Here is a 21,588-nt window from a genome sequence, read left to right on the forward strand (position 1 = left end):
CTGTGTATATGTGCATAGGCACATTCACTGTATATGTTGTGATATAAGCATGACACTGCTCCATTCACTCAAGTATATCGGGATAAGTATGACTAAATGCTCCCTCATTACTATGTCACACCAGCTGAACTGATTGTGGCCTGTACCTCATGTTTTCCCCCTGTACTTAAGCCTCACTGGCCTGACCTTCTGGTCCTGTCTCTTTAACAGCCTTGTTAGGTATGTGTAGGGAGCAGACTCTCCAAATAAACTCACACGCAAAACGACAAACTTTGTCTCTTTTTTTAACTTAGTGACAGATTATTCCCACAACAGGTGGAATATGGAGCAGGAGCCCGAGGAAGAGATGGTCATTACCTGGTTGAAAAGATACTGTGAAAAGGCTGCTTTTTACCTCCTTTTCACCTGGTCCTGTTCCCAGCTTTAACAGTGTTTGGTGTCTATTTAATCAGCATGTTTAGTGTAATGTTTCTTTACATTTTATAAATGATAATTGATTTGTATAGATTATACCGCCCTATAGTTATTTATGGGTTTATAGTTTGTCATTATATATATATATATATATATATATATATATATATATATATATATATATATATATATATATGATAATTAATGATAGCAGTTACTGATCTGTGTGGATAACTTTATACCTCAACTTAAAGTGTTTTAATTGTGATTGGTCAGCTTAACTCACCCAATACTTGCCTGGGCAGGTGGTAGGCTCCACTGATAGGCTGAAATGTTTGTGCGTGTCCATGTGTGAAAAAAGAGGCTTGAATTTGGTAGCTTGTTTTGGGTTGCAATATGTTTTATTTTTTTGTTAGCTATTAATTAGCCTCAGTTTCAGATGCAGTTTTGCTTTCTTTTTTTTCCCAAAGTTTTTAGTGACCACCTTTTCATGCTTTGAATGAGTTGGCTACACCACATAGACCTTTCCAAAGGAATTCCATTGTTAGGCAGCAGCCTGGGTCCTTTGTTAACGTTCTGTCAGCTGATGTCATACACAGCGGATATCCAATTACTGCAACAAGGAACTTATGTAAGAAGGGGCGGTCGTTATTCTTAAGAACATCATTTGGGCCCAGATATAGAATATGGATAGAAAGGCTGTTGAGCCACTGCTCAATGGTAATTTAACTAGTACAAAACGAAAGGGCGATTGTTGTTAGTTGTCATGGTGACAACACACGTCAATGCAGCTGTGTGTCAGGTGGCTGGGAGGAAGATGAGAACTCCTGGCCAGCCTTGTGGACTGAAATGCAGGCCAGGATATTTAAAAACTTGGTTAGAGTGGAGGGACAGAAAGTTTGGTGAATCTCAGCACAAATGCAAAGCAGATATAAACAACTGAAATGCAGAAAGTCAAAGACTATGCAAATGAGAATTAATTCATGGTCATCTTAAAAGTACATTAATTTACTCCATTAATGACTATGTGGCAATGTTACTTATCAATAGTTGTCAGATAATTAGCTATTGAAAGAGTGGAACATTTTCCATTATTGTTAATAATAGTTGCACTCTTAAGTGTGCATTGAAAATTACAGATAAACTGCAGATAAACCCTGTGCTCCAGGGACCATATTCATATAAATGGACTTGTACTTATATAGCGGCTTTCTAGTCTTCTGACTACTCAAGGCGCTTTCACGCTATTTGTCACATTCACCCACTCACACAGACATTCACACTGATGGCAGTGTACATCTACATACCATCTATTCTAATTTAACCATTCACACCACATTTACACACCCATGCGCAGCACGGGGAGCAATTCGGGGTTCAGTGTCTTGCCCAAGGACACTTCAACATGCAGACCGGGGGAGCTGGGGATGGAGGACGACCCACTCTACCACTGAACCACAGCCGCCTCACATATAACATCAAACAGAGGAGGTCTGACCTGTTATCCATACAGCTGGCCAACGTTAGCCCTCCTGAATATGTTATTACATATCAATAACAGTTTGATAGTTTGATTATTGATAACACAGATGCTTGATTACAATCAAATACATGTGGTATCCTACCACCAGCAGTCATGTCATAACCGTTCCTTCTTTCATTGTTTCCTTGCACTGCAACAGAAAATAAACTGGGACACGATGAGAAATGTTTATGGCTATGATTGTGAAATGGTATGTACGACATAAATCACTGTGAAACACTTAATAGAATAGGAAAGCACCCAACTGGAGTTTGCACTGACTGTAATAAACCAGATTGCTGGTAGATTGCAACATGATGAAGAATAACTGATGAAAAACGCATTACATCAGGAAATCTGCTGGGAACACATAACGGAAAGTAAACAACACTCACCGGCCTACACAATTTTCTAATTAACTACTTACAAGTAACAGTCATTTCTCTCTGTTTTCTTTTCCTGCACTTCTACACCCCAGTCCATTAGGAGGCGGTAATGCGCTTATAAAGTACTTTTCTAACCGCCATTAAAACCCAAGTATGAAGAAGAAGAAGGCAGCCGTTTCTGCTCCATGGAGACAAGGGACGCCTGAATGGTCGTTATGCACCAAGTAGGCAGTATACGACCAAAAGCTGGCAACATTAAGAGCCGTTTGATGTGACATTGTTGGTGTGAAATTGCGGTAGGCTATGGAGGGCGTGCAAATGAATGCACTCCTTTACACTTATGAAGTTAGCTTAGCTAGTTAGCTAACACCAATGTCTCCAACGCAGGGTGAAACAGCCCCAAACTGCTCAAATAACGCGTAACGTCGAACATGTAACACTGTTCACCAATGTGTATTAAGTAAAAGTCAAAACAACAAAAATAAGAGTGTAATATGTGGAAGCGAGGCGGCCGAAGCTCCGCTCTGGACCGAGCTCAAGCACTGCTGTCCGCCAAGAGGAGCAGCGGAGGAGACGTTGAGCCTGCGCGGGGGTCTGCAATAACGTTACCCACGGTGAGTTTCCGCCTGTTTCTGTGTTACCGCGGTGCGTTGGCCGGTGTTTTAACACATGCGTGTCACTCCACAAACGTGTCTCGCCTTTCCTCGTCTTTAGGGTGCTGTGGTGGGTGGGTCTGCAAAAAGTGCTGCCCCAAACACACAGCCTTCATTCGTGGACCTGAGTGACCTGTCCTCGGTCAGCTCAGCTCCCGAGCATGGAGCTGAGACCCCGGGCTTTGCTGCTACCGCAGCCGGGAGGACACAGATAAGAGAGGGGCATCCCACCCAGGTAAACAACTTCAGAGGATATGGTGCATTGCTCATGAATGCAATGGAGGGCGTACCGTGTGGTGGAGTGGTGATTACCACTGTCGCCTCACAGCAAGAGGGTTCCTGGTTCGAATCTGGGCTGGGGCCCTTCTGTGTGGTGTTTGCATGTTCTCCCCGTGTCTCCATGTGCTTCCTCCCACCGTCCAAAGACATGCAGGTGTTAGGTTCATTGATGAGTGGATGGATGAATGCAATGGGATGCCCGGAATTCCACAGTTCGGCTTTGATTTTCAAAAGGGAGACTTTTTCCACATACTTCCCAGGGTTCAACACTAACTTCTAAAAGTGGCAACCAGACATCAGCTTTTGCTTTCTGAAAACTGAAGATATATGGTTGCCAGTTTTAGTCACCTTATACTGTGTGAGTACTAAAGATTCAAGAAGCTTTATTTATCCCAAGGGAAATCATAGTGCAACAGTTTCAATACAAAGATGGGAAAGGGTCAGAGTAACAATAAGCTAACATAATCAAATCAAAATAAAGCTAACATCAAATAAATCAAACAATTAACTAAATATGACAGAATGCAACAGCCATTGTGGTTAAACATAGGTTTATAAAATATACAACAATACGCAGCGTGCAGTTTAGCAGCATATTGAACTAAAATAAGTACAAACTAAATAAGTGATAAGGAGCGATAAGTGATAACAGTGGTAAAAGTGTAGCAGCATCTCTTACTGAACTAAGTTACAGTACGACTAAAGTGATGCAGCGATGATATAAAGTGACACTTGCTCAGGACACAGTGTCTCCACTGTTCCTTACCTGACCAGGGGTAGTTGAATTTTAGAGTTTGATGGCCACCGGAAGAAAAGACTCAATCTTTCTTGGCCCATGTGGCTTTCTAATAAATGTATTCTAATCTAAATTAAATCATTGTGCTCTCTGGCTCTTTCTTAGCCTGGACACCGTTTGTAAATGTTAAATGATCTCAGAGGTCTTTGGGTGAAGGAGGGAGCAGGTTTACATCGCGTCTTTCTCGTCTACCGATGACTCAAAGCATTATTCAACACTTTCCCTTTCTCACACTGATGCCATTTGCAACCTGCTCATTAGGAGTGCTTAGGGGCTCAGTGTCTTGCTCAAGGACACTCTCAAGAGGAGTCAGAGATCAAACCAGGAAGCTTCCGATTACTAGACGGATGTGCTACCTCTTGAGCCATGCAAAATTATACAATTTGACAACAAGCCTCCACTTTTTGCTTTCTTCTGCCAGGATCTCAGACCTCCGAGCTCTCTGGATGGAGCACGGAGCCGGTTCTTGAAGAGGGCACCACCACCTGCAACCATCAGCAGCCAGTCCCCTGTGAGCAAGCACCACAGGTACCTTTCTGTGTATGAAAGATTAATAAATGTTATATTGAGCACAAGAATGGAAAAAGTGACTTGTTTCCTACCACCTGATTCACTTATTGTACTCAAACTATTTCCAGTTCTAACATTTACATTTGCTGCTGAAACAATTATTGTGTTGTTCTCTTCATTCGTCCCTCTGGTCAGCTCCCAGACTGCCGCTTTGAGTAGACTGGCTCAAATTGAGAGCCGCATCCAAAGCCGTAAGCAGGGTCAGGAGCAACAGGCCAGAGAGTGGCCAAAACCTGCCGAGAATCTAACCTCAGACATGAGGATCTCACCACCGACAGCTGCCCTGTCCCCGGAGGCCCCTGTGCAACTCTCAGCACAGTCCAGCAGTGACCAGAACCTGAAGGGGAAAAGTTTCCTCAAGAACAAGACACCTGTAGCTGTTAACAGTAGTCGTATTGCTGCTGCTAGGTCTTCAAACGGCACAGATATTGGTGTTAGTTCCAGGTCCAGAGCGGCTGAGGGCAGAATTCCTTCAGCAACTTTGGAGATGAAGTCAGTGAGAGAAGTGAGTGGTGTGACTCTGGAAAGTGATGAAGAGGACATGAGGAAACTGCTCGGAGACTCGTTGGATTCAATAGACAACGGCTACTTAATGCCAGGGAGACACTCTTCCATAAGAACAGCAGACAAGGTAACATTCAACTTTGATCCCTGGGATGCTTTTGCTTGGTTTTCACACCCTTTATTTACAGCAGTACGGCATATTCACTACAGGTGTTAGATAAGCATGCTATGTGTCAGGCTAACACCAGCATTTCACATGTCAATGGTTCTGTACATTTCTCTGAAATATTATTTTACTCAGTATACAAACAATTTCTGATTCAGAAGAACTTCACTGTCTATCACAAAGCAATGGAAATTTAAGCTGCAAACAGCGTTTAACAGGACCTAGCACCCATTGCGTGTCGGGGGAGCTGGCCGGACTCCGGCGGGTGCAACGGTGCGTTTAAGTGACCGCAGGACGCTGTGCAGAGGGTGCAGGGCTGCAGGCGATTCATCACTTTGCAGCACTTCCCTGATTTTGAAATTGATCGTCTTAAATCAGTTCAATGCAATTTCATTTACAGTGCCAAATCATAACAGAAGTTATCTTAGGACACTTTACAGAGTAGGTAAAGACCACACTCTATGACTTCTTTATGATTTACATAGACCCAACAATTCCCTAGGAGGAGTTCATTAAATATAGACACGTGCAAATGTGTAAAAATGGGCATACAATTCAAAATGGCCGACTTCCCGTTGACTTCAGCATGTCACTCCAAGAGGCTTTTTTGTATGGTTTGATGATTCAATATACCTACCCGTTTTCAGAATTTTATGTAAATCGGGGGGAAGGGCTGTAATTTAGTGTCTGCCAATAGGGGGCACTATCATTGTGAGTCAATGTTGAGATGCAGGTGTGTTCAGGCCGGGACTCAGGTCATGTATGAGAAAATTGGACAATGATTGACCCCACGGCAAGCCCACACGCTGCAGTTAAAATATTGAGTTAGAGTATTGTTTGCTCACGTCTTAAGATGGCACAAACCAATTTCAACTAACAAGTCGATCGTGTTAAATCTGTAGGAGGAGCTTGTTAAATTATAAAGACGTAAAAACATGTGACTTACTGTCTCCATCAGGGGGTGCAATGAATTTGAGTAAATATTAAGATGGGGTTGACTGACTCTGTCGCCGGTGCTCGGAGCCGGTAATTAATTAGTCTTTGACATGTTTTACAAATATAATCACAAATGTACAGGAACATTCTCAGTTCAGAACTATACTTTTCTCTCTTGCAGATGTTGAGTAAAATCAGTCAGAAGGTCCAACCCCCACCTCCCCCCGCTGCTGTCCCTCCCTCTTCATCAGCACCACCCCGCTCCCCCGCGTCTCCTTCTCACCGCAGTTCTCCCTTTCGATTCACCGGTCAGTCTCAGGCCCACTTCATCCCCTCTGTGCTCTCCCCATCCCCCTCTCCTCCCTGTGTCACCCCATCCCCCCCAGGGAGACTGGAGACCCCTCACAGGGTGGGGAGTCCACAGCGTTCTCTCTCCTCCATGTCCGGCCATGGTGAGGTGCTTTCTCTGGAGGAACTCTTCTCTGTTGGGCCTGGCTCTGAAGATCCCCACAGTGAGATGAGTGCCGTTACCTCTGAAGGTGAGAGAAGTTTCTAAGGGAAGATGGCAGTTAGTGTAGCTACTAAGACCCCAATTCAACAGTGTTCTCCTCTGTGTGTACGTACCAGTTCTACTGTGCAAATGTCTCATAATGATTGGTTAATGATTTATTGACATCAAAAGGCTCAGCCTATCATTTTGCAAGATTTTGCTTTCATTCATTAATTATGTTTTATTCTTCACTCCTTGTTTCTTGCATCCTAGATGGACAACAAGGTACATAAATCGTCTCTCTGTAGAGTCGGAATGAACAAACAAATATGAGTTGCTGTGCAGGGCATCACCAGTTTATGAAAGTGTTCTTTTAAAGTATAGGCAACATTCTTTTTGCTTTCATTGGAGAAATTATGCATGTAATATAATACACTCAGACATGCAACACACGAAAATAGAACCGTGTCATATAAATGAAGCAGCATAGAAAAACTAGCAGCATGAGATGCGAGCGGAGCAGCGGTAAAATCAGTTTCATGACATTGTTTTCTATAGGAATGTCCCAACTGGCTGTGAGTGATGCACAGCGGGGCGCCGTTCTGAGCCGAACCTGTTTGTATTTGTTCCTGTTGCTTGCGTTGAAAAGACCGCAATGGACAAAGAATAGCTGATTCATGAAGTTGAGATGAGGAGACTTTCTCATTTCACTACAAAAACCTAGGTAAATGTGTTGTACTGGCTAAACAGGGCCAGATAAGGTAAACCCAGAGGCGTGTCAGAGGTACTGTGTGTCAGCTTTGTGAAGTGACAGCGCTGGCTTCTCATTTGTTAAACACACTGGGAGTCAGTTGGTCCACATTTTCTAGTTTCTACTCACCAGATGCTTTTTAATGTATTTTTGATATTCATGGAAAGTGGTAGCAAACTTAATAATGTGTTGATGATTGGGGTGTGACAAGATCTCGTCCCACAAGATCTCTCAAAATAAATTTCTCGTTCAGGTGAAATTCGCAGGCTAGACCCTCAGCTAACATGAGCGCTATGCAAAGACACCTGCAGCACTACCACAGCTCTCTGCTAAAATCAACTGCGCCTGTGAATAAAATACTGAAAAATGAAATATAGTGTTAAAATCTCGTTCTTTTGGACTCAGTATCTCGTCTCGTCCCGTGAGCTGAGGGTCTCGTCACACCCCGAGTTGATTTTTTTTTCTGTGGATACACACGATCTTTTTTAAAATTCTATTCCGATATTGTGCCGTTACAGACTTCAAAATGAATGTGATGACGTTAGACGACCTTGTCCCTGCTACCATTGGATTCACTGAAGAAACACCAGGGAAAGAGGTGGGTTGTGACACGAGTAGGGCTCGAATATGGCAAAAAAAAACTTGTTAAAGACATTTCTGATCGCTTATGTTAACAGTTCAAAACAGTTCATTTTAAAGGGAGATTTTTTTGTAGTGTGGTTATATGAGCTATTTATCCGTAGTCAGTGTGTTACCTACAGATGACAGTCAGCACAGCCCCAGTTTGGAGAAAAAACAGGAGTACTGACACAAGCTAATTAATATACTGCTGTGGACAGGTGCAGCAGTTGAAGTGCACGCTATATTTAGAATATTTTCACAACTTCACCCTGCCCGCAGACAGCTCTATGTAAGTTTCCAGGAGGGTCTGAAGCTGTTATCTATGTTCTCATCAAAACCATTGTCAAAAAACAGTCATTTTACCTCACAGAAGTCAGGAGTTGCGGGTCCCTCTTAATACAAACCCACTTTAAAAAAATCTTATCTATCTCTTTAAGGGGTTGAAGCAGACAGTTTATATATAATGGAGAGCTAGTTGTTGTTAGAATGATACCAGTAATATTACAGTAGCCTCTAGTTGGGAAAATATTGGGTGAATTAAAGTCAAATGTGTTTGCTGCTGCGTACACAGACAGAAGCCGAACACAGCGCCCCTCTTCCTGGATCCCATCACAGACATCGACAGCAGTCACGATTGAAGGAGAAGGAGCAGACAGAGGATCAGCAGCAGGAGAATGCGGTGAACTACCAAAGTGACTTTGAGAGTGAGAGCAGGACTGAGCCAGATTACAGCGTTTCAGAGCACCTGCACGGAGACGGAGATGAAGAGGAGGTGGAGTCAGAGGTCAGAGAGGAGGCTTCGGATTCAGACACGACCCACAGGAGGCATTACTCCAGCACTTTCTCAGACACAAGTCGCTCCTGCGCCTCACAGAGAGACTGCAGTCAAACGTTCAGCGGAAGAAGGGATTCCAGAGCCTCTGCGTCACATGACAGCCAGAGCTTCTCTTGCGAGTCAAGGAGGCGCATTTCAACTAGGAAGGCTTTAAAAGAGGCAGCAGTTCAGACTGATCCACTGGCTTACACGCGGACCGCCGGTTAGTCTGCCATTGGTACATTTTAAGACGTGGTAGGGCCACTAAACAGCACAACCACATTGTCGTCACATTATCAGGATTCATCTGGCAGTGACACGCAACAGCTTAGTATTTCTGTTTCTTGTCTCTGGCTCTCCTCTCTCTGTAGGCATGGCGACTTTGGGGCCTGCAGTGGGCATGACTTACATGGATCCCACCCCAGGGGTTGTTCATACTCTCAGTGCAGAAACGGTGGAAGGTAAGACCCAATCAAACAGAACAAACTATTCCTCTCTGGATGTATATAGTTGTCATGTCTGTTTCCTCAGATTAATAGATTGTGAAAAGGCTGACGGCCTACATTTTTTTGTACAAGATTCCATGTTTCTCTGCCGTTTCTTTTTGAGCTCTTGGATCTGAAAGTGAACCACTTGTATTACCTGGGGATGTAATAATGCATTTCTTTTTAAATACATAAATACACATAGAACACGAGAAAGCGTTCAGAGAGAGTCTAGCTCTGCCAAGGCTCAACTTTTGAATTAGTTATTTTGACAGAGATAGATTATTAAGTTTTAGACCTGCACCTGGACCCATATGGCAACTATAATGGAGGATATTAGGGTTTGTACGAGGATGATGCAGAATCAAGTGAGTCATACTCTCACTGCTGTGGTCGTGCCTTTTTAAATGTGGTGCTGTTGCACCATCTACAGGTGGAATGTTATTGAATTTGGCAAGACTGCTTTGAGTTGAGTCAGACATTGCTAAAAACTTTATAGACAAAACGCTATGAAATATTTATAAAAACTAAACTTTTTTTTTTTGGGGGGGGGGGTTACTATTACTAATTAGAGGTAAAGAACACCATTAATACAATGCTGGAGGGCACACTGTCTTATCACATTTAAAACATCAGGTACAGTTCAAGTGAGGGGAGAACTAAAATGTGTGGTCCCTCCTTCAGTTCTCAGCACCTTCAACCCAGCTGTATTTGCCCTCAATGAAATGCTGAAACAGCAACTTGCCATGACAAGACGGTTTGTGGAAAGCAGCCGACATCATCACTCCAGCCTGGTGCGGAGCCTGGGTCCACCAAACTACAGATACACCACACTGGAGGACACCAAGGAGGTACAGCACACTTAACCGTACACACACACACACACGCTACATACTAGTGTACACTTGTGAATAGTCCTAACTATACACAATGATCGGTAGATTTTCCTTTAAAAAGAACAACAGAGGAAATGACTGAGTAATTGCTGATTCAAAGCATCACGGGTTGAATATTCAATTTGTAAAAAGAGCAGACATTTTCTTACCATATTTATCTCTCTGCGTAATAACACATTTGCACACAGCCGCCTTGCAATCACTGCGATGTAGCTCTGGATTTGGCCTTGCCCAAATCCTCAGTCCTTACCCAAAGAAGTGCCCAAATCGTTTCTCCAGTAAGACGTTTCTTGTTGCCGTCTTCTTTTAAATTATGCCTGTTGTCTTGCAACTTTGCACAAGCCGCATGATAGCAACATCATCAACACGCTCACTATGAATTGTCTGGACAATGAGCTGCTCTAGTCACACATGGGCTCAATCAGACATTAAAAAAGACCTTGTGCTAGAGAGCTGACAGGGTCTGTCTGATATCCAATCCAACTGATTTGGACATTTGCTTTCTAACATACAGCTCCTAGGGTAGGGTCTAGATAAGTTCAGGTTTGCAGTTTGTGTGAAAGGGGCTATTCAGTAGTGCTGTCCAAATGAAGCTTCATGAAGCATTAGTTGTATTTGTTGAGTCCACTAGATGGAGCTCTTGGTTTAAAGAAAAGTGTGTTTTCAACCCTTTGTTGAACAAAGAGCTCCATCTAGTGAAATCAGAAAATAAAGAAAATGCTTCATGAAGCCTCATTTGGACATTGATACTATTTAGTGTAGTGGAAAATCAGTCAGTCAGTATCATTAGACAGACACATAAAATTAACAGAAAAGTAGTTATCCTTCTGTATCCATCCATCCATCTTCAACCGCTTGTCCCTATCGGGGTCGCGGGGGGCTGGAGCTGGAGCTGATCCCAGCTGACATCTGGCGCAAGGCGGGGTACACCCTGGACAGAAGGCCAGGCTATCGCAGGGTACATAGAAACAAACAGAGACAGACAACCACTCACACTCCTACCTACGAGCAATTTAGAGTCATTAATTTACCTAACACCTGCATGTTTTTGGACTGTGGGAGGAAGTCGGAGAACCTGGAGAGAACCCATGGGGAAAACATGCAAACTCCCTTAGAATCTGTATTACGTTCCAAATTATATTAAAAAGACTGAGGTGCAGCTTCCTGAAACCGGTCAATAATTCACACTCATTTTTGTCATTCTTTCCACAGTACATTCGCAAGAACAGACCTCCCAAACTGACAATGGAGGAAGCCTTAGAAGAGGTGCTGCAGGAGATGAGGGAGTGCCATCATTTCTGAACACTGCTACTGGATTACTCTACAACAGACATTTGTTAAAATAAGTTTCATGTCATTAAATTATATTTTCCTACTGTAGGAAGAATTGTCTGATACAAACGGTATGTTTTGTATTTGTTTGTGTACAGTCATAGACTATACCATGGAGATTTGAAGGATTGGTAAAAGTGCAATCACGTCAAACATTGAGTTTTAAATCTGTGTCAAAGTTAAAATCATGAAATGTGGAGCCTGTATAGGATTTTTTGGTAAATTCTTTATGCGCTTTGAATGAGATGAAACCATCCCTGCTGGTTAACTACTGTAAAGCATCAGCGCTGTCACTTGTACATTCAGAAGAAATAATGATCGGCAGTGTTGCACCTTCCCGACTGTCATTCTGTGTTGAACTGATTAAAATAAATCCCCAAAGAGGAAATCACTGTTTTAAATGTGGCAACACAAAACTCTAAAAGAAGAATTAACAATTACACTCAACCACAACCCTTTATAAAAAAATAAGGTCTTGGTTATATCTGGTATTGTGGAACAATAGAATGCCTTAGATTATATTTATCCTTTCTAGTATTATACAGTGCAGTGTTGAATTGACAAAACAGTCAAAATCTGTATTCTAGTATAAATCAGACTGTATTTAACTCCAGATTTATAGTTTAAAATGTCTTCAGCATACAACAGCACAAGAATTCAATGACAAGAGTTTGAATCAAGACGCCTGCAAGTGAAGTAACAAAATGTTTATTTAAAAAATAAGTACATAATGTGTGTAGACGGTCACACCAGATTTTCCAGTCCTTATCACCAACACCGACTTGAAATGTTCTAATGATAAGAGCAGGACACGACATGATCTAAAGACAAACATTTATTAGTGATGTGGGGTTGTTGAAGGCACAAATTCCGGCTGTAGTGAGTCGTCAGTAGGGGTCGTTGAAAGGGTAGTGAGGATGTCCGGCATCCCTGGGAACACGTTCTCCTTCCACCTGCAGCATCCAAACCAACGTTCAAACACTAAACTCAGTTTTTCAAAGCCAGTCTGGTGCTTCTCCAATACACACACACACACACGGCGCTTTAGAAGGGCTCATCCAGTGCGAATACTGATATTTTGTCATTTAAGATATAACCAATGACAATATCCTGAGTATTTAAGGGACCAGAGTGTGGATTTAGTGAAATCAGGTTGCAGATTTGAACCATCTGAATAGCCTTTCCCTCACCCCTCCCTTTCCAAGTGTGTAGTTAGAACCTATGGTGGCCTTCAGGTAACGTAAACACAAAAGGCTCTCTTTGTTTGTAGGTATTTCCGATTGCGTCCAGTCTGCAGGTCTGTAGGATTCTGCCTACTTCTGTAGAAACATGGAGGTGCAACATGGTGGACTATGGTAGAGATCCTGCTCCCTCAGTAGATATGAAGGGCTCATTCTAATCTAACCAAAACACAAGGATTCTTAGTTTCAGGTGATTATACACTTGTGAAAACAGACAGATCCTAAATCCTACACACTGCTCCTTTAAATTTGGCTTGACAGGATAAAAAAAATGACCCTGGCATCACCAGACTAATTCACACATGCATATTAGTCTGGAAGTTAATCATCAATGTCCAGGGGCAGTAACCATGTGCACACACAGTAAAATGCCTCCGGACACAATAGGATAGACCTACAACCAATCAGAGCAATGAAACATGACTTAAAACCGTAGCGCTGAGCAACAAGGTAAGGCGGGGCTTGGTTAATTTTGAAGAAGGTTAAAAAAAAAAAAAAAAGGGGCTTTCTCGATTCACAGCTAAACAGTACGCTCAAAAAAAATATTTCTGAAAACATTTGAGGCAAGAAGTAGGCAGAATCCTACAGACCTGCAGACTGGACGCAATCGGAAATACCTACAACCAATCAGAGCGTGAGTCAGAAATCTGTCTGACTGTGAGGGGAGGTAGACGCATCTGCCAGAGCAGATAAAACAGGAGCTTGGCAGATACAGCTGGTTCCCAGGACTGAATAAAAAAAAAAGCTTCAAAAAGAGAATTTAACCACCATACTCTCACCACACTCAAAATACTCATACCCATCAGGGCAGGAGCACCTGGACTTGCTCTGTTGAGATCGCAGGCCCACATATGTTATCTCTTATACTTGAGTTGGATTGGATATTAAGTTTTTCAGTGGAAAAATCAAATAGAACGTTATCAATACCAGCCATTAGAGATGGAGTACAAAAGCCCACTTACCTGGATCATTGGTACAATGTAGCGCCAGCCTTTGTTCAGGTCTGTGATACTTTTCAGTTCCTCTGCTTCAAGGGTGAAGTCAAACACCTGACAACACAATGGTACAAACACCTCACAACCTACACTTGCTGTAGCTATTGTAAACTACAGTTGTACTACAAAATAGAATACACACATGCACAGCATAACTAGCTTTTAAGTACTTGCAGACAAAAGCTGAACATTTATGAGATATGCTGACATTCAGAACGCCCAAAAACTAAAGAAAAGCCTCGTGGTTTGGAAAACAATTGCTAGGACTGAAATGCCACCTCACCTGAATGTTCTCTTTGATACGGGACTCCGTCACACTCTTGGGGATTGTAACCACTCCTCGTTGTGTCTGCCACCTGCAAATACGACACACTTGTGTTGAAGTGTGCGGTCACCGGAGAGTTCCTTGACCATACCAGTTCATATTTAGGCAATAGATCCAATCTCTCCACCTGGTCCTGGGTCTTCCCCGAGGCCTCCTCCCAGCTGGACGTGCCTGGAACACCTCCCTAGGGAGGCGCCCAGGGTTCATCCTTACTAGATCTCTGTACCACCTCCACTGGCTCCTTTCAATGCAAAGGAGCAGCGGCTCTACTCCGAGTTCCTCACGGATGGCTGAACATCTCACCCTCTCTCTAAGGGAGACTCCAGCCCCCCTCCTGAGAAAACCCATTTCGGCCGCTTGTACCCGCGACCTCGTTCTTTCGGTCATGACCCAGCTTTCATGACCATAGGTGAGGGTAGGAACGAAGATTGACCGGTAGATCGAGAGCTTTGCCTTCCGGCTCAGCTCTCTTTTTGTCACAACGGTGCGGTAGAGCGACTGTAACACCCCCCCCGCTGCTCCGATTCTCCGGCCAAACTCACGCTCCATCGTCCCCTCACTACTTGATAACATAAAAGCCAACCTCGCCAAAACTCATGAAGGAGCTCATCTTAGAGCTTTAACACAACACGTTCATGTCCATTATGTGTCACCATCCTACTGGTTCAGCCCAGTGTTGTTTAAAGAGACTTTCTTATGTAGGTGCTTGTTCAGCCCTAAGGAACATGCAGCTTGTGCTCGCAACATGTTACAGACAATCATTATGTTAAGAATTGGGTTTTAAATGTCTGATTATTGACTTTTCTGCATCGAGACAATCTTTCAAGAGACAATCCCTGGTTCAAAATCGGAGTAAGATCTTAAATTTTGAAGAGTTTTTTTGTCAGGAAATCTTATCTCTTGTCAAAAAGATACACACACTTGCACACTGGGATACAATCTAATCAGCTAAGTGAAGAGTAAAATCACCTCAGGATAATCTGAGCAGGAGACTTTTTGTATTTCTCTGCAAGGGTGGCCAACAGAGGCTCCTGGAGCAGGACAGGTTCATCCGGATGTTTCCAGGCCCGGTCAGGAGAGCCCAGAGGGCTGTAGGACGTCATTACCAGGCCCCGGTCCCGACAGTGGGCCAGCAGCTCTACCTGGGCCAGGTAGGGGTGGCCCTCTACCTGCCCAACCAAAAAAACAGAACTTGAGACATTCTAAAGAGGTCTTCACACTGGATACAAAAAAAAGTGTCATCATGGCAAATGCCCTGTACCTGTAGGACCGTGGGCTTGATGCTGGCGACAGACAGGATGTCATCTATCTGCCTGCTGTTGAAGTTTGACAGGCCGATGGATCTGACGAGGCCCTTCTCCACCAGCTTCTCCATGGCAGCCCAAGTCAGCTTGTAGTCTATGTTGTCATACAGCAAGGTGCCGTCCTCCTTTCTAGGGAAAGAAACATCTCCTCGTCTAGGAGGTACAAAGTGGGGGGGGGGGACATTTAAAATACAGATCAAAAGCAACCAAGATCAGACTAAAGTGGACAACAACTAACACTGTAGTTTTTGCTTTTGTCGAGTCAAATAATACTTTCAAATCCCTTCCCAAGATAACAGGTAAAGGATCTGAGGATAACAACAAGGCAAGTTCATTAGCTCGTTATATCAAGAAAGGTTGTTCTTCTCAGGATAACGAGTCAACCATGTCATTATTAGACCTTGGTGGAGGTTGAGCTCACTCGAAGGCGTAGGGCCAGTGGATGAGGTAGAGGTCCAGGTACTCCAGCTTCAGGTCCTTCAGGGTCTTCAGAAGGGCCGGCTCCACGTCCTCCGGGTGATGCTGGTTGTTCCACAGCTTGGATGTGATGAACACGTCCTCTCTTCTCAGGGCCTGGTGCACAGACAGTCAGATGTACTAGATGTATTGGATATACTTTGACCTTCTAATGCAATTGGAAGAAGGCGGTTTACCTTGCCCGGGCCGAATGCCTCCTGTAGGGCTTCGCCGATTTCAACTTCATTGCCATAGATGGCTGCACAGTCAATATGGTGATACCCAGACTCCAAGGCCCAAATGACTGCTTGTTTCACCTGTGACAGTGGGGAAATGGGAAAAATGGTGATTGGCAATTGATATTACATAGACTGTATATAAAGACGATCAACACGTCTCCACTCCCTCCTACTGCACAAAAATGAATCCAAGATATCCCAGATATCCTCCATAGAGCTGGGTCTGTTCCACGTTCCTGCCTGTTAAAGGGTTCTCTACGGGGGAATTGTTGGGTCTATGTAAATCATAAAGAAGTCATAGAGTGTGGTCTATACCTACTCTTTCAAGTGTCCTGAGATAACTTTTGTTATGATTTGGCACTATAAATAAAATTGAATTGAATTGATATGAACGCTGCCATCTTGCTCAAATCTGTCTAGTGGAGATCTATCAATTGCAAATTAATCACAGCTGTCAATCATGATGTCACAACCCATTTTTATAAAAAAAAAAAAAATTGACAGAAACCATGTTTGGGAAAAATGTACCTAAAGTGTATTTTGAGTTCTTTAATTTACCCCATGTCCCATATGGGGGCGGGGCTTATGACCTATACTGCAGCCAGCCACCAGGGATGGTTTAGACGTTTTGGCTTCACCTTTGGGGAACCGTCACGTCCACTTTTGTACATGTCTCTGGGTGTTACATACATGTGTAGGTCTCTGTCAAATCTATGTTTTCACAGCAGCAATTTACTATTTTGGGCCAATGGGGGGCAGCAGGATGTGCAGTGTTCGTTTCCTGTTAAAATTATGTTTCCTGTAGCACCGCCCTGCGATTTTGCCTCCACCAACTCCTGAGAAAAATATCAGCCGCTATAGCTTACTTAGGCTGTCAGATGTTTGCTGCTGAGCAAGTATTATACAGGGGGTTTATCAAAGGTGTCTCCCACTTAAAACTCCGCTTGTGATGCTGTTGGAACAGAGGCTGGTGAGAGCGGTGAAGCTGAACCAAAACAGTGGCCTTAAAATCAAAACAATAAGTTGCTGAATTGCTGCAGAGTCTAGTGCGAATTCTCTGTGGGTTCCTCACTTTCACTCTACACTATTGATGTGAGGACCTTGAAGCGTGTGTCCAGTAATCAAGTAGGATTTTGGAGAAGCGTGCATCGAGGCTTGTGTCGATGACGTTCGAAGACTCGCAAGCTGGCCGTACCACATGAAGGGTTCAAGAAGGGTTCAAGAAGGGTTCAAGAAGGGTTCAAGAAGGGTTCAAGAAGGGTTCAAGAAGGCTTCAAGAAGGCTTCAAGAAGGGTTCAAGAAGGGTTCAAGAAGGGTTCAAGAAGGCTTCAAGAAGGCTTCAAGAAGGCTTCAAGAAGGCTTCAAGAAGGGTTTGCCGTGCGATTCGAAATATAAGGGAAACAAAACGCAATTTATATCCTAACTTGTATAAACTTGCTGTTACATTTCTCTGTACCTCAGCTTCATCTGTGCCCTGTGAAAGGGTGTTTTCTAAAGCTGGTGAAATCCTCTCAAAAAAAAGAAAGCGCCCGGAGCCCAGAAAAGTACTTTTAAATCAAAGTAAAATATCCCTTGTAACACAGGCACATTAACATCACAACCCTCTCCCCATGTTCAATGTCTGCAATATGTGCCTATGTTTGCTCAGGGTCTCTGCAATCTACTCTTTTTTGTTTTGTCTCCTTAAGCTGCTACGGTGTGTGTGTGTGTGTGTGTGTGTGTGTGTGTGTGTGTGTGTGTGTGTGTGTGTGTGTGTGTGTGTGTGTGTGTGTGTGTGTGTGTGTGTGTGTGTGTGTGTGTGTGTGTGTGTGTGTGTGTGTGTGTGTATGTGTGTATGTGTGTATGTGTGTGTGTGCGTGCGCCTCTCGCTTTAAATGTGTCTTTTAAAAAGGTCTATTCTTTTTGATGCTTTATGTTAAATTATTTCTGCATTCCGTTCGGAATTTACAGTACAATCCCTTCCCTCCTGTCCCTGCCATCGGTCTATCAGAAAAAAACTTGATAGAACAGTTGAGTGAATGAAGCACAGTGGAGCGACCCATGTGTGAACCGACTGGATGGAAAGCTGACAGATGCTTCATCTCGCCATCACTACTTATGCACATTCATCTGACGCATTGTTAATATACAATATTGATTTTTGCAGCTTAATCAGGAAATTACAAATATATTTCTAGAGGATGAAGGGAGGTGGAAGTCAATGGGCAGAGACAGAGAGACGCCGTTTTACGACATTCATCTGGAAGAGAAAAATCATTAAGGAGCCAAAGCGAACGTGTGCTTTTTAAAGAGGATGTAAGTGCAGCCTCAAACCTTTCCTGGCTCACTCTTCCATGTCCCCAGTCCGAGGAGGGGCATCTTCCGCCCCGTGTTGAGAACTGCAAAGTCATTCATGCCTCTCAGAAGCACCTGAAAAAGGAGGAGGAGAGCAGGATTCAGTCAGTGAGGGAGATACTTGGTTTACTCAGCTGCTTAAAGCTGCAGTGTCACAAATCCTATGTAAAAAATTAGACATCAGTATCCAACTGTATCAGCGTTTATGTTGTCTGATATGAAACACAACATATAATGGAGAAAACCATGCTTGGGGTTATGTAGAAATTATGTCATTATGTAGTTTGTCCAACAGAGCACGGTCAGCACTTGATACTGAACATACAGCACAGATGTTTATTTAGCTATTCATTTATGCCCCTAATATTAACCTTATTAAGCTATTCAGACTGCAGCACTGGAAATATTTATTGTTGATGGTTTCAATAGAGAAAGGCCAACATATGAAAATTAGGTAAGAAAGAACCTTTCTTTTAATCTTAACAGAAGTGAAAAATAATTTCTTTATTCGCTACATGACTCAGATCCACTCTCAAACGTAATGGATCTTCCCTGGCCCATACTACACCCTCCCACCAAGTTAAATAGAAATCAAGCCAGTCGTTTTTTTACGTTATCCGGCTGACAAACCGACAATGAGGATGTTATAATTAAGGAGCATCTGTGGTTAAAGGAGGGACTGGATGTAAAGTAATACAACAGGAACCAAAAAGTTCTACACAAACAGTTTGTCAAGCTCGACTGAAATGATAAAGGAATGGAATGGATCCAAGGAGGACGGTGCCACGACAGCAAATACTGTTGTGCACGTTGCTGGGAGTGGGGGTAAATGGGAAGGACGTGAATCAGTAAAGGAAGTAGGTGGAAAGACAGCAGAGGGTTCAGCAGGAGTTACAGCACTGTTGAGAGATGTTCTACAATCATTCATACTGTCACATGTTACAGAACAGCGTTAAACAAACAATACACCAGCATCAAACTGAAGTTTTAAAGAGGCAGTGCACTGCACACAAGGGACAGTTCCACAAAAAACAGAGTAAACCTGGAGAGACCATACCGTCTAAAGAGCAGTATGTCAAGCTATATATATATATATATATATATATATATATATATATATATATATAATACTGCATTTAATATATAAATCTCTGTTTTTACAGCAGAATTTAACTATTTTTTGGCCAATTAGGGGCAGCAGGATGTGCTGCATTAACATTATCAGTGTCAATTCACACTGATTTAAAATGAACTAGTTCACAGTTAGAATTTGATATATAAAGTTTGGTTGTTGTTGCAGCAGTGCAACAAAAATCTAATTACATGCACACATATGGTTCGTACACCTTTTCCAGGGTCAAATTCAAGCACTTTTCAAGCATGTTCAAGCTTTTCCAGCAACTTAATGTTGTGGTAAGTTACATATTTCTACAAATACATAAAAAAATATTATTTCAATTTTTTTTCTTTAGTTATTACAATAGTTTCGTTACACCAGAAGGATAAGAAATTAAATTACATTTCTATTCTATAGCGATATGTTGTGTAAGAAATGTGGAAACAATTTCAAGCACTTTATCCAAAATTCAAGCCCTTTTCAAACATTGAAAACACAACATTAAAATTCAAGCATTTCCAATGATTTCAAGCACCTCTACGAATATCTATCTATCTATGTGTGTGTGTGTGCGTGTGTGTGTGCGTGTGTGCGTGTGAAGCACAAATGAACTCTGAAAATATTTGGGAAAACAAGACATTTTCCAGATGTTGTCTTACTTCCTGGATAGTCACGCGCTACAGAACCGCGAGCTCAGCAGCTTTGACACATCAACACGTCAAAACAGCGACGTTTGCAGCAAACGTAGCAAACGTTAGCAAGCAACGGCCGGTTCAGTGTGGAGACATGCGTTCACTGACGTTAAGACGAAGCGAATAACCGTGGTCACTTAGCGGCCACTGTGACAAACAAGCGAAAAAAGAGAAAACAAGTGCACATTCAAAGCAAGCCCCGGCTCCACAGCTAGCTAGCATTAGCTTCTCCTGAAAAAACGAGCCTCGCACTTAACTTCGCGTGACTGTCCGCATTTGATTTCTGCGTTTAAGGTTCGCCATGTTCACAGTCGTGTACTTACTCACCCGCCTGCCTGCGTCAGAACATAGCGGACGGGACATTTGCTTTACCAGCTGACACCCGAACCACTGCATGACCGCTTCAGCTCTGTTGAGAAATGAGACAACAGTAGCCGGTCAGCAGCGGCTCTCCCCTCCGTTTAAGACCCGACTTACTCTTTCAAGATCTGAAACCCTGCGACTTCGAACGAGGACCTCTCCTGGTAGTCCTCCTGAGCGGGACAAGTGTGCAGGTCAGGGTGTTGTTTTCTGCCAAGTGTTCAAAAACACCACTTCATTTTGTTGACATTTCCCTTTCCGGGATGATGATTCCTCTACTTCCGGTGACAATACTTGCCAGACCTCCAGAGGAGACGTCAGATATAAGAGGGAGGTTTTAACTGAATGGAGATGCCAGTGTGTGTATTAATGCAGCCTATGTTGATAAAAATCATATGACTGTGACTTTTGGCAGTTCATTTCTCACCGATAACAGCTGAAAACTTCTCTAAACGGTCATGCAGCACATACATTTTATTTCCTCAGTTCTCTCGCGATAACGAGATAATTACGATCCATTTTCCCGTGATAACGAGATAATTAATGTGATAGATAATGAATGAAACGTGATAGACCTGAGATTTCCATCACACCTCACATGTCATGCCTTGTAAAGACTTCTCATATCTTGAAGAACACTATAGACAACACTGACAGAAGATTTCAGTTGGTTATTTACTGTTATGAACTCAAACTGTAATCTATATATTTATGTGCACATTGTAAAACTCCTCCCTGTACTGGTATGTATGTATGTTGTAATGTGATATTGTTGACAATAAGGTTTTTTTTTTTAAAACAAAAAAAAACTGTAGTTAATGAGGACATCAGGCTCACTCACACCACCACCACTAATGTGAACATTATCTTGGTTGAGATGTGTCTTTCTTTGTCTCTCTCTGTCCATCTG

The 21,588-nt window shown here is 42.9% G+C and overlaps 2 protein-coding genes across 2 annotated transcripts; one reads left to right on the forward strand and one right to left on the reverse strand.

Annotated features, from left to right (window-relative positions):
- The first annotated feature begins 2,515 nt into the window (after nt 1-2,515).
- cUnh19orf44 (chromosome Un C19orf44 homolog) lies at nt 2,516-11,792 on the forward strand. Its single transcript, XM_083911273.1, has 10 exons — nt 2,516-2,936; nt 3,037-3,210; nt 4,472-4,578; nt 4,756-5,251; nt 6,408-6,765; nt 7,986-8,065; nt 8,660-9,125; nt 9,274-9,363; nt 10,072-10,238; nt 11,496-11,792. Exons 1-10 carry the CDS (start codon nt 2,817-2,819, stop codon nt 11,583-11,585), a joined length of 2,148 nt encoding a protein of 715 aa, XP_083767399.1. The 5' UTR covers nt 2,516-2,816; the 3' UTR covers nt 11,586-11,792.
- Nucleotides 11,793-12,313: 521 nt separating this feature from the next.
- On the reverse strand, nt 12,314-20,933 carry akr1a1b (aldo-keto reductase family 1, member A1b (aldehyde reductase)). Its single transcript, XM_083940603.1, has 9 exons — nt 20,796-20,933; nt 18,489-18,584; nt 16,134-16,253; nt 15,902-16,053; nt 15,438-15,633; nt 15,146-15,345; nt 14,135-14,207; nt 13,819-13,905; nt 12,314-12,568 (listed from the first exon to the last, which is right to left on the reverse strand). Exons 2-9 carry the CDS (start codon nt 18,567-18,569, stop codon nt 12,503-12,505), a joined length of 975 nt encoding a protein of 324 aa, XP_083796729.1. The 5' UTR covers nt 18,570-18,584; nt 20,796-20,933; the 3' UTR covers nt 12,314-12,502.
- Nucleotides 20,934-21,588: the final 655 nt, after the last annotated feature.

The sequence above is a fragment of the Echiichthys vipera genome, assembly GCF_963691815.1.
Source record: "Echiichthys vipera genome assembly, chromosome: 3".
NCBI classification, from domain to species: Eukaryota; Metazoa; Chordata; class Actinopteri; order Perciformes; family Trachinidae; genus Echiichthys; species Echiichthys vipera.

What these genes read in the sequence shown, in the direction of transcription:
- cUnh19orf44 (XM_083911273.1), top strand. Translation starts at nt 2,817, where the DNA reads ATGTGGAAGCGAGGCGGCCGAAGCTCCGCTCTGGACCGAGCTCAAGCA. An exon ending in AAGAAACACCAGGGAAAGAG is followed by an intron (nt 8,066 to 8,659) that starts GTGGGTTGTGAC and finishes CTGCGTACACAG; the next exon opens with ACAGAAGCCGAACACAGCGC. An exon ending in CACTGGAGGACACCAAGGAG is followed by an intron (nt 10,239 to 11,495) that starts GTACAGCACACT and finishes TTCTTTCCACAG; the next exon opens with TACATTCGCAAGAACAGACC.
- akr1a1b (XM_083940603.1), bottom strand. Translation starts at nt 18,569, where the DNA reads ATGAATGACTTTGCAGTTCTCAACACGGGGCGGAAGATGCCCCTCCTC. An exon ending in AGGCATTCGGCCCGGGCAAG is followed by an intron (nt 16,054 to 16,133) that starts GTAAACCGCCTT and finishes TCTGTGCACCAG; the next exon opens with GCCCTGAGAAGAGAGGACGT. An exon ending in TCAAGCCCACGGTCCTACAG is followed by an intron (nt 15,346 to 15,437) that starts GTACAGGGCATT and finishes TTGGTTGGGCAG; the next exon opens with GTAGAGGGCCACCCCTACCT.